Below are 13,746 nucleotides of genomic sequence, written 5' to 3' on the forward strand. Positions count from 1 at the left end.
TTCAAAAGAAAAACTTTTATATTACAATACATTTCTTACAATACATTTCTTAACATGTGACAAATACAAATACAAAATGGAATCATCATAGTCATAAAGGAATTTAGGAACAAGAAATCGACCGAAATAAAAAGAATAAATAAAGAAAAAAAAGAAGAATCCACATTTAACAACAGGCCACTTATGCTACATGGTTGTGTGGCAAGATTGTTTTTATAAACTGTGTAAGTGCAATGTGGATTACAGTTCGATTACTCGTGATTAAAATGGTCCAGATTTCAGATTCAGAGCGATCACAAGTTAGTTGCAATAAATTACTAAAAAAGCGTTCACGCAATCCATTTAAAACAGGACAGTTTACTACTAAATGTGTCAGGGTTTCTGTTTGTTTTTTGTTTTGGCAAAAACAACAAAATCGGTGTTCTTTAGAGATTATACCTCGTCTAGCAAGGATTTGATTTGTTAAATGCAAATTTAGACGTGTTCTCAACATTGCAGCGCGGACAAAATTTGATGGGCACTTCAGCAGGTAACTAGCCATTTGCTTATACTTTTTTGGTGGAAACAGATTCGAGTCATAGTCCGCAAGGTGGAGCATAATTGATAAGTTGTAATCCAATCATGCCAATACATTTTTTTCTTTGCTTTATCAGGGTTACTTAACAGCAACTCAATTGAAACGTCAGCTTCCACCAACCATCCCAAGATGCTCTTTACCCACTCCTTGGGGAAGGCATCATGCGATGAGCGCATATAAGTTGCTAACGTTCTCAAAATATTTGGCTTTCCAAAACCAAGAAGACATTTCCGGTAAAAATTACACATTTTCCACGCCACTACCGCAGACAATGAGATTAGTCCCAACTCGTACCTTAAAAGGCACATCGGAGTGCACTTAGGTAAGGAGAAGATTGCCTTCCAGAATTTACCCTCCAGTAAATCCCAAACGTCCCTTCGCCGTGGCTGGAAGGTTTCTGCTCCATAGGAAACAATCGGGACAACTTTCTGATTATAAAATGTAACTATGTGAGTAGTAGTGAATTTACCAAATCTGTACAAAATTATTCTTGCCTGTGATGTTAACATCAAAATTTTTGCTCTTAATGTGTCAAGATAAATTTGATTTTTCACAGTACCGGAAAAAGGTAGACCCAGATATTTATAACTGGGGACAAGTTTTAAGGGCGAGTTCTTCAAAACCCATTGATAATTGCCCATTTTTTTGTCTTTTCTCTTTTGGCATATCACTATTTGTGTTTTGCTGACATTAATTGTGAGATTATTCTTGTCAACATACGTCTCCAGTTTAGTCAACAAGTTCTGAAGCCCTCGCGGTGTTTGCGATATTAAAACCAGGTCGTCGGCATAAAGCAGCCATATGATTTTTTGCATGCCTAGTTTAGGAGCGTCTGAGACTGCCTCTTCAAAGGAACTACCGATGTCTAGCAAGAAGAGATTAAATAGAGTAGATGCTAAGATGCACCCTTGCTTAAGGCCCCTTAGAGTGTCAATATTTGCCGAGAGAATACCTTCAATGGACAACCTAACTTGCATGGATGTATTGGAGTGTAACATCTTAATTATTGTTAACACTGAGGATGGGCAGCCATAGTTTTCCAACTTTTGGAATAATAGTGCTCTGTCTACCGAATCAAAAGCAGACCGAAAGTCCACAAAAGCCATGTATAATGGTTGATTTAGGTGGGCATATTTAGATTTAATCATGTTCAGCATTATCAAGTTTACAGAGGTTCCTAGTCCCGCCACAAACCCAGTTTGAAAAGGATCTCTTTTAAAGGAGACCGCTGACCATCTGGTTAGTTCTTGCAAAATGATGCGGCTGTATAGTTTACCAGGCGCATCTAATAATGCAATCGGTCTATAATTCTCCGGAAGAGAGCGGTCACCTTTTTTATGGATCGGTACAATGAGAGAGTGTTTCCATGACAAAGGGATTTCCTGAGTGATGTTGATGTTAACAAATATCTGATATAAGATCGATGTCCACAAGACTGGATGTTGCTTGAAAGTTTTGTTCGACAACCCATCAGGTCCAGGAGCTCTAGAAGGGCTAATTTTATTAATAAAATGAAGTATGTCGGCTTTGGAAATAGTAATATGAAACGATTTTTGAGGCAATGTGTTGTCTAATTTCACGGTGTTAGGCGGAAGCGCGTACATTTTAGAAAAATGGCTAAGCCAGGTTGCCTCCGACACACCCTGCGTTTGTGATAATATTTGGATCGGAGATAGGGTGTTAGTAATTACTTTCCAAATTTGTGTCACATTGCTGTTACGAGTCAACATCAGCATTTGCTCACCATCACGCTGAAACAGTTTACTCCGATGCTGTCGCCGCCAGTTTCTATATGTGATCTTAACTTTCTTAAGTACTTCAAACCTCCTGCACAAAGGTAATTTTAATGCCTCCCTTTTCAGAAGTCGATACTCAGTTTTTTTGTTTCTGATTTCCAGATCGAACATATGTATGTGCTTAGACGCCCTGGGCTTGCACATTGTAGTATTGGAGAAGTGTTGCATAAGGTCATAGTAAGGAACTAAGTTGACTTGGGAACTGTGTCGTGAATGACAAAAGGCTGTACGCAAAGAATCATCAAATTTCCCAAGGCTGGTTTCATCCCAATTTAGGCGGTTTAAGGAATTAGATACCGTCATATGCCCCCGGTCAGTTATAGAAGGAGTCTTTAAAAGGGAACCACCAACTGCCCATTCCATAGAGAGAGTACAATGGTCACTATTCGAATTATGCTCAATTTTGAAGGATTTGATTTTAGAGAACAGCCTATCGTCAACATAAATATAGTCAATTGAGACTTTTTTCCATCCCTGCTGCCACGTATAGGCCATTCCACCAATATCGAATTTACTTCCATTCAGCATACAAAACCCTCTGGAGAGCATTAAGTTCTCCCACAACCTTTGCCTGATGATTCCTTGCAATGTATTGCCCTGTAGACAGTGTAAATTTAGATCTCCAGCAACAATAGTGTGCTTGATATTAGGAGCTAATATGATGAAATCTAACATGGTGGATATATCAAGTAAGAAATTTCGCATCTCAATGCCTTTGGGATTCCAGTACAAGTTAATACTCGCATACAAGGTCATTGCTAACGATATAATTGTCAATTGTGAGAAGGAATTTGGAGCAAATGAGAAAATGATTCTTATTTGTGAGGATAGTTTCGCGGCAGTCAGAAGGCCAGACATCGGCCGACCCATCATACCTTTAATTGCTGGTAGAAAATGTAAACCATGGTTATTCCATAAAGGGGCAGATAAAAGCCAGGTTTCTTGCAAAAGGATCACATCATACTTTGAGAAAGGGTCTTGTATATTAATTAAATGACGATAGCCGCGAGTGTTCCAAGACACTAGAGTTATAATCCGCGCTTTATTGACCTTGCATGGAAGTTAGCTTCTGGAGTCACAATTACAACAGCATTGGTTCGAAGTGACTACAGCGGTCTTATTCTCAATGTATCTTTGTGCCTTGTTGAGTTCATTAGACGTTGACTTTATCCAGGATTCTACACAAAGAGGGCCACTAGTAGGAGTCACGGGTCCCAATAACAATATGAATCCAAGCTCTAGTAATTGAGCTTTGGCGTCCCATATCAGATTCCTGATAACACGGGACGTCAGCCAAATACAAGCTGTACTCACAACATTATCATTGAGAAACTCCACCTGAGCAATGTCAGCCGATCCGATATCTTGTAGCATAGGAATATCAGAAAACACCTGTAGGATGCTGTGTCTATTAAGTACATACTGCGGAAATGGTGCAGGTCGACAGCCCAACACTAGAGCAATATTGAATTCTTTATCTGTTTTTGTTTTCAATATAGATTTTAACAAAGGTTTATTTGGGTCTAAAATTGAATCAGTAGGACCAGGTTGTTTTGTTTTAGATCTTAAGGAATTTATTAGCAGAGCAGTTTCTGTTTCCTGACTTGGAAGCGGTAAATCCAATGACGATGTCGTTTTATCATCCGCACATTTAAACGTAACAATACGTTTAGGTACCTGAGGGGTGGAAGTTGTTGATACTACAGATTCAAGTATGGGAGCTTTGAGAGTCGGTAAAGTTGTAAAAGCACTCATGTAGGCATCAACTTCATTTCGAATTTCCAATCGTCTTCTTGCTAGCATCTGTTGCTCACAGCTAGCAGAAGAAGGCAATGAAGGTATGAGAGGTTGCGTCAAGGTGCAACTATTACTGATTTCCCTGATAGCGCCCTGAGGTTTCACACCTGCTGTATTTGTTGTATTAGAGGAGGACTCGAATTTTGACCCAACTGGCTGTTCAGATTGTAACTGTTGGATTTCAGCATGAGCTTGCTGCTTTCCAGCAAGTTCGTAATTTTGAACAGCCTGCACTAGGTGATCTAATGGCGCATAGGGTTCAGCAGCAACAAGATTTTTATCAGCACAATCGAGCTTGAGTTTACGCAGCTGATTCAGATGCGCATATTTTTTGGTAATAACACAGGAAGTTTTCTGGGCCTGTTTTTTCGGTAAAGTAAGCCTACTAAAAAATGATTTAGAGCTTGCTGAGGTGGGTATTTCAGTATTTTTAATGTTCTTAGCTTTTTTGGATAGAGCAGACTGTTTAGTTTTCGTTGTTATGGATGGTTCCTTATTGGTCAGACAAGTCTTAGAGCCCAAGATGGAGGATTTTTTACAAAATATTTTGAATGGGGCTTGAGGGGGTTCAGTTGACGTCAGATCTTCAACATCCTCAATAACTTCTGTAGTTACCTCTCTAATGATTTGACCAATATAAGGAAGTGAGCACAGAATTCCAGAATTGTCCACAGTAATTGGGGACAAAGGATCAGCTCCTTGTTGATTCAAGCTCACATTTGCCCCCAGACTATGTGACCTTATTAGCGGTGCAGAGTTAGGAACAGAGGTTAAATCAACCACAAGATTAGGAGCTGACGTTAAATCCACCACCGGTGGACCAACCACAGTGTTAGGAGCTGAGGTTAGATCCACCGCCGGCGAAGACATGATGGGCGATAAACACTGATCAACTGTCGGCCCTGGGTTCCAAGGGTTGGCCTTTAAATTCATGCCTTGACTAGCCCAGATTATTTCCTGTTTGGCCTGCCAATCCAGCACTGATAGTAATTGTGAGCTTTGTACATCTAGTTTGGAATTCAATGTATTAAATAAAGTCGTCAAGGTTTGCATTGTTAAGTTCATAGCACCCAGAGTCAGTTCCAACACTTTAGAGATGTTTGAGCAGGGCGGAATTTGATTCACTGGGGAAAATTTCCGTGGAGTGGGATAAACAAAGGAGGAAGTTAAATTTGATCTAGTACAACCCCCAGCCGAAAATAATTTAGGTGAAAAGGACAGACCTCCCATTGTTTGATTTAGCAAAAGGTCAGACTCCGGGGGAGACAGATCGATACACGCCATTCCCTCTGGGCATTCCGTGACCTCAAAGCTATGTTTCGAGGGAGGGTAGTAAGCCACAGAATCATTTCTTAACACTGTGCTGTCAGAGAGTGAGACATGCACAGTAGAGCCACACACTTCTTGTGTTTGATTGGAGATTTTGGGGCCCTCTTGTTTGGCAATTTGAGAGGACTGAGAGGTGGATTTAGAAATTACGCGGTCCGGGTAAAAAAATCTAATATCTTTCAGATTAGAAACATTTTTTTGACCAGATGTGGTGGTGTCACGAGAGGTTACTCGTTTTTTGGTTTTGGAAACAAGGGGAGTCACAGGCCCGGCCCCTGCAGCTCGCGGAGTCGAGACACAGGGGACGGCCTGAACCTGTAAATCACTCACTTGCAATGGAACAGAGACCATTTGGGGTTTTTCACGCCCGAGTCATTCGAACGCGTGGTAATAACACCTGTAGTTATATTCACACCACTTGTTTTGGCGAATAGTTTAGGCAAGGGCGGCATCCCAGTGCGCAAGTTATAAATGTTACGTTTCATGCCAAAGCTTCAGTACAAAGTGATTGGTGTTGTAATAAACCACAAAGATTTCAAGATTTTTGTGGTCTTGAAAAATATAAAGTGCTAGGTGCAACCACCTGAGAATATTGTCACAAATAAATCACTCACTTCTCAGAGAGGCCCCTCGCCTTGCTCGCGCCGCCGCGGCGAAGCGGCAAAGCGGGACTTCACGGGGCTTCACCGGTGCGCGCGCGCGGTGCGCGCGAGAGTTCTATTTTATAGGCACGCCCACACTAGTTAGACAGAATGCCTATAGGTAAATGAAATCAACAGTTAACACACGTAACACACGTAAAATAAAATAAGTGGATATATGTATATCCACAAGTCCATATGCAGCAAGTCAATGTGACCACAGTCTTCACCTTGTGGTCAAAGGAGTCCAAGAAGCAAATCCGGATCCAAATGGAGAATGCAGCAGAGCAGCAGAGCAGCAGAGCAGCGGGCAAAGCGGGACTTCACGGGGCTTCACCGGTGCGCGCGCGCGGTGCGCGCGAGAGTTCTATTTTATAGGCACGCCCACACTAGTTAGACAGAATGCCTTGTGGTCAAAGGAGTCCAAGAAGCAAATCCGGATCCAAATGGAGAATGCAGCAGAGCAGCAGAGCAGCGGGCAAAGCGGGACTTCACGGGGCTTCATGGCAGTCTGTTACTCATTGTTCAGGGTAGCCCGGTCAACTGCTGTTAACCACTCAAACCTGGGGTGAAGGAACATCTAATGGCAGAGTTGACCAATACATTATGGGTTTCGATTATTTTCTCAGGTTGTGCTCAGAGGCCATGCGTGTTGAATTGGCAGTAGTAGAGATTAAAGTGAAACAATGACGCCAGCAAGTCTTGGCTAGTGTTTTGCTTTTCTGACCCAGACAATGACTGTAGGGCCAATCACGATGTTAAACGGACCAAAAAGTTATTGGACTCAGGAAGGCAATAATACACACCTAGACCAACAATTGGAATATAATTGGCTCTTTACAGGACCTTTATTCACACATAGGAGTACAAATAACCAATAGAATAAATGTGGTTAATCATACATATAAGTGGTTATACATAAACACGAAAGGAACAATAGCTACAACAGGTCTACTTCACCGTTTAGTGTAGTTGAAGGAGAAAACCTTATCTCGGCAACGACAACATAACCAAACCCAGAGGCAGGAGGCAGAGAGATGTATTATAGGATAGTTTATTTATATAGCGCCTATACACAATGCGTTTCAAGGTGCTTCAAGGCAAGGGAGGGAACAGGGGAAAATACAATGACATTCTTACAGGCTATGAACAGTAAGGATGCGAAATTAACTATCATACTCGGCCTGACGACATTTCAGATAGTGCAAGAGCTAAGACATAGATAAGGAAGGGAGGGGGAGAGTGGGAAGGAAATGAAAACAGACAGGCGACTGCCGTACTAGGCCAGATTACATTTCTGGTAGAGCCGGAGAAAACAAAAAGGTGAGGGAGAGGGGTGCAGAAAGGGAGGGGAGGGACAAAACAAGCAACTATCATACTAGACCCGACGACATTTCAGATAGTACTGGAGGGGGAGGGGCGTGGAAAAAAAGAGTAAGCAGTCAAAAATGGTGGAGAGGCAAGAGGGGAGAGCAAATACAATTGCAGAAGTCGGTAGTAACACAATGTTGCAAGCATGGATACAAGATGAAGAAGCTAACAGCATGATTCAGGGCCACCATGAGAAAGGGTGACGCACTGCGAATCAATCAAGTCCATAAAGTCAAATCCAGCATTGGCCACAAGACCGTGATGGTGAAACCAGAATGTATCAGGACAGACTCCTGCAGAAATAGGCTGGAGGGAGCCAGGGGGAGAAGAGCAGGGTAGAAGAATAAAGCAAAACAGGGAACACCTGTGTGCAAGAAGGGGGGGGCACAAGGAAACATCATGGGGGGACCAGAGGGGTGGGGATGGCCTGTGGGGAAAGAGGGAGTAAACACATGTTGGTGCATGCTTACCGTTTGTCTGAGCAGGGGATCGGGCCCTGGATCCTCCTGCTCTGAACAGGTCCAAACAAGAATTGCCCTTTTCTTTGTCTGCCCTTTGATTTGGACGCCCGGGCGAGAGCCGCCCTTGATCTAAGAGTCAAGAGCAGGAAGGAAGGGGCAGGGCAAGCAGGTGGGTGGTGCTTAGGCCAGGTGACCAGGATCAACTTGCACCTGCTCCCCATCTGCAACCAGCGGCAACCAGGAAGACACCAGGTGGGCGGGCTAAGTGGGGAAAAAGAGCGGCACCACTAATGGAGTCTGGAGCGGAGCGTCTTCCCTCTAAGCAAGACTTCATCACCCGGGGTTCCAATTCTCCATCTACCACCAGGATACCTCTCCTCTTATGGGGTAAAAAAAATCCCTGCCCCTCCTAGGTTACCAACCATCCAAGGCCGAAGGTCAGGCAGCACGCATGTGAGGCACAGAGTGAAAAAAATCCAGTTAGTAGTGGAAAAACCCAGTTCGTCTCCTGCATATTCCCAGCACCTCTTATCACTGCACCTGCACATTTCCAACTCCCTTCTCAGCTCTTCCTTGAGCGACCAATACAACTATCCTTCATAGTGAGATCATCTTGTTTCATAAAATAATCTTGCGCCGTTGCAGAATTCATGTCTGCCTGCTAACTGACCTTACAGAAATGTAGACTTTCATTGCGGTTTGGAAGTGAATTTCCAAAAAGGCCACGCACCAGCGCCATGCTTTTCCGCTCATTTTCGCACACGCATTATAGCGGAAGAGATAGTTATTGCTAATTCAAAGATAACTTGATTATTCTCCCACTCCTCATTGATTTAAGGTGTTTTTGCAGACAATGTGCATCAGGTCCGGGGCTGGAGATTGCAGGCCAGCTGGAACTTGTAATGAATTGTGTTCATGTGAATGTGCAACTATGTGATGATGTCATGACCTATGCAGGGCAACTTCCCGCGATCAGATCAAGACAATACAACCTGCAAGAGAAAAAAGCTAGGTACACCCTTTTTCAAGAAACACAAGCGCTTTTTGTATACAAAAGAATAAGGTGACAGGGTATTACAAGTCCACTGCCAAAGAGCTCTCTCTCGTCTTCCCCACAAAATGTAGGTTATAAATGTAAAAATTGTCGCTAATGACGCTCCAGTATACAGTGTTAATCTCCCACCTGCATTGCCCGATGCCTATATACATGCTAATGATTACATATGGCCCATCCTCCAATTAGTTCGCTGTCTTCTCTCTCGTGGGTACCATTCTCGTCCATCATGGAAAACTGCAAAGCAATTGGTTAACTTCGACTAGCACCACCCTACCTTCGATCCTTCCCATGTGACATGCACCTGGTTATCACTATGAACTCAGATGGTATTTGAGGTCACCCTTGTCCTTGCAAACAAAGCAGCCCTTTTGTCATCCCAGAAACGTTGGCGCCCCCATCATGCCCTCCCCACTGTATGGGCATAATTATAAGTGCAACTTGGCACAAAAAGTAGATACATTCATTCTCTACTCTCCCCTTTATCAGATCCCTTTCACAGGAGTGAACCTAGTGTCCCACTAATCTATCCAGTTCACAAAGGATTTAAAGCCCATTTCCCTGCACATCTGGTAATTCAAATAGAGTGACCATCATTCTTCGGGGGGTGGGGGGGCGGGGGACTAATGTCTTATATCTTGGTTCATGTTTTGGCATCCCAAGACCTTGGTCTTTGCTCCCAGAAATACAACCTTGATACTAGGCAGCAGCCCTTCACTTCTTCGGCTGCACACGTGCCTACCTAATTGGTTCAATGGGCAAACTGATGTGGGGGGCCTATGCATGTTCTTTGCCACGCCTGGGAATCGGGATGCAATGCTGAAGCGAGGGATAATGCCTCGTTCTGTGTTTCTTGCGACAACACGCCTGCAACGATTCAGGCCTACTCGTAAACGCGCTATTAGTTTGTGTTCTAACTATTGTGCATATGGACATACTATATCCTACATAGTTTGATTACATCACTGATTGATTCCACCCAATGTGATTTCCCACTTCCACCAATTGTCTACATCCATAATACTCTCCATTCCCCACTGCACCATTCCAGACTAATTTCCATACATAAATATATTTGTCGCAATCTAATCGTCTAGGAGAGGCGGTGGTCTGAATGTGCATCCCACCACCTACCACGGAAGATCCCAGGAAAGGGGTGGGTTACGAAAATGAGCTGTTGATGGTAGTTCGATAAACGTGACCAATGAGAACGTGGGAATTAGAGAAGACTGGATTTCTTTTGGATAGGTTTGACCAATCATGTGTAGGGGATTACTTGAAAAAAGAAAAAAAATAAACTATGTGATTGTATACATTTTGTAACAGTAAAAACAAAGTGTCAACTTGTGTGGCTCAGAGAGACTCTTGTTAGTTCGGCTCTACAGTGTCACCTTGTCCCTTCCGGTCGTTCGTACACTAAACTTGCTTTATGGACAAACGTGCACTCACTTCTTAAGTGGTGGGCCTACTTTGGGTTAAGGTGCTCCATATACTGAGCGGCTAGTGTTTACTTAAAATAAAATTTCCTCCAAAGCACTAAATTTTACTGGGCTTTGGTTGACAATATAAGCAAGCGTCAATATCCATGCACGTAGGTCCCTGGGCCCTTGCTCGCAGCGGCCAACAGGGCATACGTTAAAGGGACCTGCGCTCAAGGTGTCACACTGAAACAGTGGATGTTGAAAGTGCTGGGCCGCAATGTCCAGCTTCAGCAGGTGCAGGGCCTCGTTCGCCTGATGAATGACAAGAAGACACCTAGTGGTGAAATGCTAGACAGGTCTCACACTGCTGTAACAGAGATAATGTGAAGCCCAAACAGGGGCACGACATGGCCGTTTTTGGGCAATTACATTTTTTTTAAAAGGGTGGAGATTTGTCTAATGTTGGTCTTTAGTAAAGAATGTAGAAAACAATACACTTCTTTATACAATTGGCGCACTGACAGATTGAAAGGAAAACTGGTTCACAAGATCTTTTGAAATAAAAGTTGCCGGCCAGCAACTCTTACTTACCGATTGAAGCCAGCGGTTTATATTTCAGGCCCTATGAAAGCCATTGATGTTGTCTGCCCTTACTATGTATGTGTTCACCCTTATAAAGGAAATCATACGCAGTTCAAACCTGTAAACGGATACATTGCCTTCCTTTTTATTTGAAGATTAGTTCATCTGTTGTAATATTTTGCTTTGCAATACCAGAAACTAAGACGGTAATACAGTTTAGAGGATCAATCCATTTTAAGGTAAAGGGTAGTATTGAGAGGTTCATAAAATGAGTACCAATCTGATGGACAATCTATATAAGGCGTTAAAAAGTCACAAGATTGCGACCTCACTGCTATTTCAAAAGAGCAGCATTATTACGGATATTAACATAAGATGCTCTTTTACATTGGTTTTTGAAGTAACCCAAATCTCGTCAACAGATATACCGGATTTGACTTTTAAAGGTCCAAACGTTATCATGCAACCTTCACTGTATTCTTCGCATTGAACCAGTCACTGAGGAAGGGAGACAGACTGGATGAAAACTTTGCCAAACGAAAATTAAAAGTAATTTTCAGCAATGCGGGACAATCCAGAACTGTTCCCACTCCGACGAGATCAACCAGTGCAAAAAAGTGCAAGTAAACTAAATGAAATGTGTACCCTCTTCCCAACTCCCCAATAGCAACAGTCTATGCACATTTCTTTTAGTTTAACGCCAGTGCATTGGGAGCACCAGACACAAGTAAAAAATAATTTTGGATTAGACATACTACTAATGATTCCTACGCATTTTTGGCTAGCCACACAGGAAACTTTCTCATGTCATGAACATATGCAGATGTAAAGTGCTTGTTTTCTGTCATTTGCTTTGCCTTCTTTTTGGTTACCTTCTGTTTGTTTACTTGTGGAGGGTGCTCCTCTTATTTCCTTTGCATTCTTTACCTTTTGTAGAATCGTTTGCTTACTTAAGGTATGAAGAACACACACAAAGACAAACTCTCTTCTTTAGTTTTGAATTCACTACACAATACCCCTGAACTCTTTGGCAACAATTTATTGCTGATTTTATGTTTTTAGGGTTTGGCAGTAAAATCAACTTTAGCCAACTTTATACATTGGGAGTGAAAAGCAGACCACTCAGTCAGGCAGGGTCAACACATTCTTGTAATGTCAGAGAAAGATGGAACGCACATGATGGTAAAACCCATAATCCAGAAAGGCACCTATGTGGAGTATTGACAGTAGTTACATTGGTGACTAATGTCTTTGTTTACGATTCTGTGCACAGCGCTTGTGTCCCCCTGAAAGCGTCGGCTCCAACCGGATTACAGTGAGATTGACAGTTACAAAAATAGAACGTTTCATCATTCACGGTTGTATGTCAGAATGATTTTTAGAACCGGTTCTGCATTCAATGCAATGGCATCCAGAAAATAGATTTTGTGTCGCGTTTTACGTAGTGCCGGATATACGAAGAGAAAATGCATTATCCCAGGACCTTTGCGTCTAAAGTGTGTAGGCAAAGCAATGATTAAACCAACAACGAAGCCATCCTCGATATTACGATTTATTTTTAACACGTGCACAATAATTTTAAAAGCACCGTCACTCACCGAAGTTCTGTCCGTCTCCTCTTCCACGACAGCCGTCTCCATCTCCCCGCTCTCGCGGCTGCTGTTCTCCCCTCAGAGTCCCGCCACTCTTGGGCAACGCACCTCCTGAACAAGAGCACAAAAACAGGTGTCAAAGAAATCCCCAAAAAGAGCGCTGCGTAGCGAGCCCGCACACACTGTTGTGTGCCAAGAGCAGGCAGCCAGGCCGCCTGTCAGAAGAAGGCAGACTGCCTCGTCACAGGAAGCAGCAGGGACTTCTCTGCCTCTGTACTCATTCGAAAGTGCTCCGAGGAAATGCGGCTCCTGCTGCCGGCTGATAAAACATCTGCTGCGCTCAAATTCGTCCATCACACATCAGACAGATTTATTTGGGAAGCAATGCTATGTGTGTCACTGTAGATTAATGTAGCTTTTCGCAGCTAGCCAAAATATGCACTATAAATGCCCACTTTTCTAACATGTAATATTACGAGGAGATCAGAGCACAGCGAACGCTTCAGTTTTTGGATTCGGTTTAAAACTACAGGCACGTGACAATTTGCAAAATATCACACGATTTAAACCAGGCGGTCGTATGGTATGCTGATTTAGCTATGAACAGAAAAACCACCTAATAGATTCTACTTTCATAAACACTATTACGCTGTATATCTATGACGGGGCAAACAGCAGCGCCCAAGCCTCCGCCCTCGATTTGGGTCCACATCACGACAGCCGGAAACCAACCAAATTTGCCCTCGCAGCCTTTCGGCCATTCAGCATGATTAATTACATAATAAATAAGAACGAAAAAAACAATTTAGCCAAAAGGTGTACAAAGGCTGGACATTAACGGTCAAGAGATGAAATACCGGACGCCACTCTGCTTGGGTTAAGAAAAGTACAATACACTTAGGTGAGACTAAGATGAATCATATACGTTTTCAGCTTTGGTCTCTTTCTGGCCCCCAACCCCTTCTCCGGACATTAGGGGGATGTTCCTAAACTATTCCTTCAGTTTCAACAAATTTTGTTCAAATGCAATCTCCTAAAAAATGTTTTAAAAACATCACGAGTAGGCGGGAATTCCCCTTCTTTAATGCTAACAGAAAATCTGCCAAAACATTCAAGACCCGTCTA

General features: G+C 42.9%; 1 protein-coding gene across 3 annotated transcripts in view; it reads right to left on the reverse strand.

The window, feature by feature from the left end:
* OSBPL8 (oxysterol binding protein like 8) overlaps positions 1–13,746 on the reverse strand; it is a 2,810,514-nt gene that overhangs the window by 2,470,701 nt on the left and 326,067 nt on the right. For all 3 annotated transcript variants that reach the window (XM_069629380.1, XM_069629377.1, XM_069629378.1), the window contains exon 3: positions 12,628–12,732. Coding sequence is in view for 2 of the 3 variants with exons in the window: in XM_069629377.1 (XP_069485478.1) it covers positions 12,628–12,669 (42 nt within the window). In the remaining variant the exon portion in view is untranslated. The remainder of the gene's footprint in view (positions 1–12,627; positions 12,733–13,746) is intronic.

The sequence above is a fragment of the Ambystoma mexicanum genome, chromosome 12, assembly GCF_040938575.1.
Source record: "Ambystoma mexicanum isolate Mex_15411 chromosome 12, UKY_AmexF1_1, whole genome shotgun sequence".
NCBI lineage: Eukaryota > Metazoa > Chordata > Amphibia > Caudata > Ambystomatidae > Ambystoma > Ambystoma mexicanum.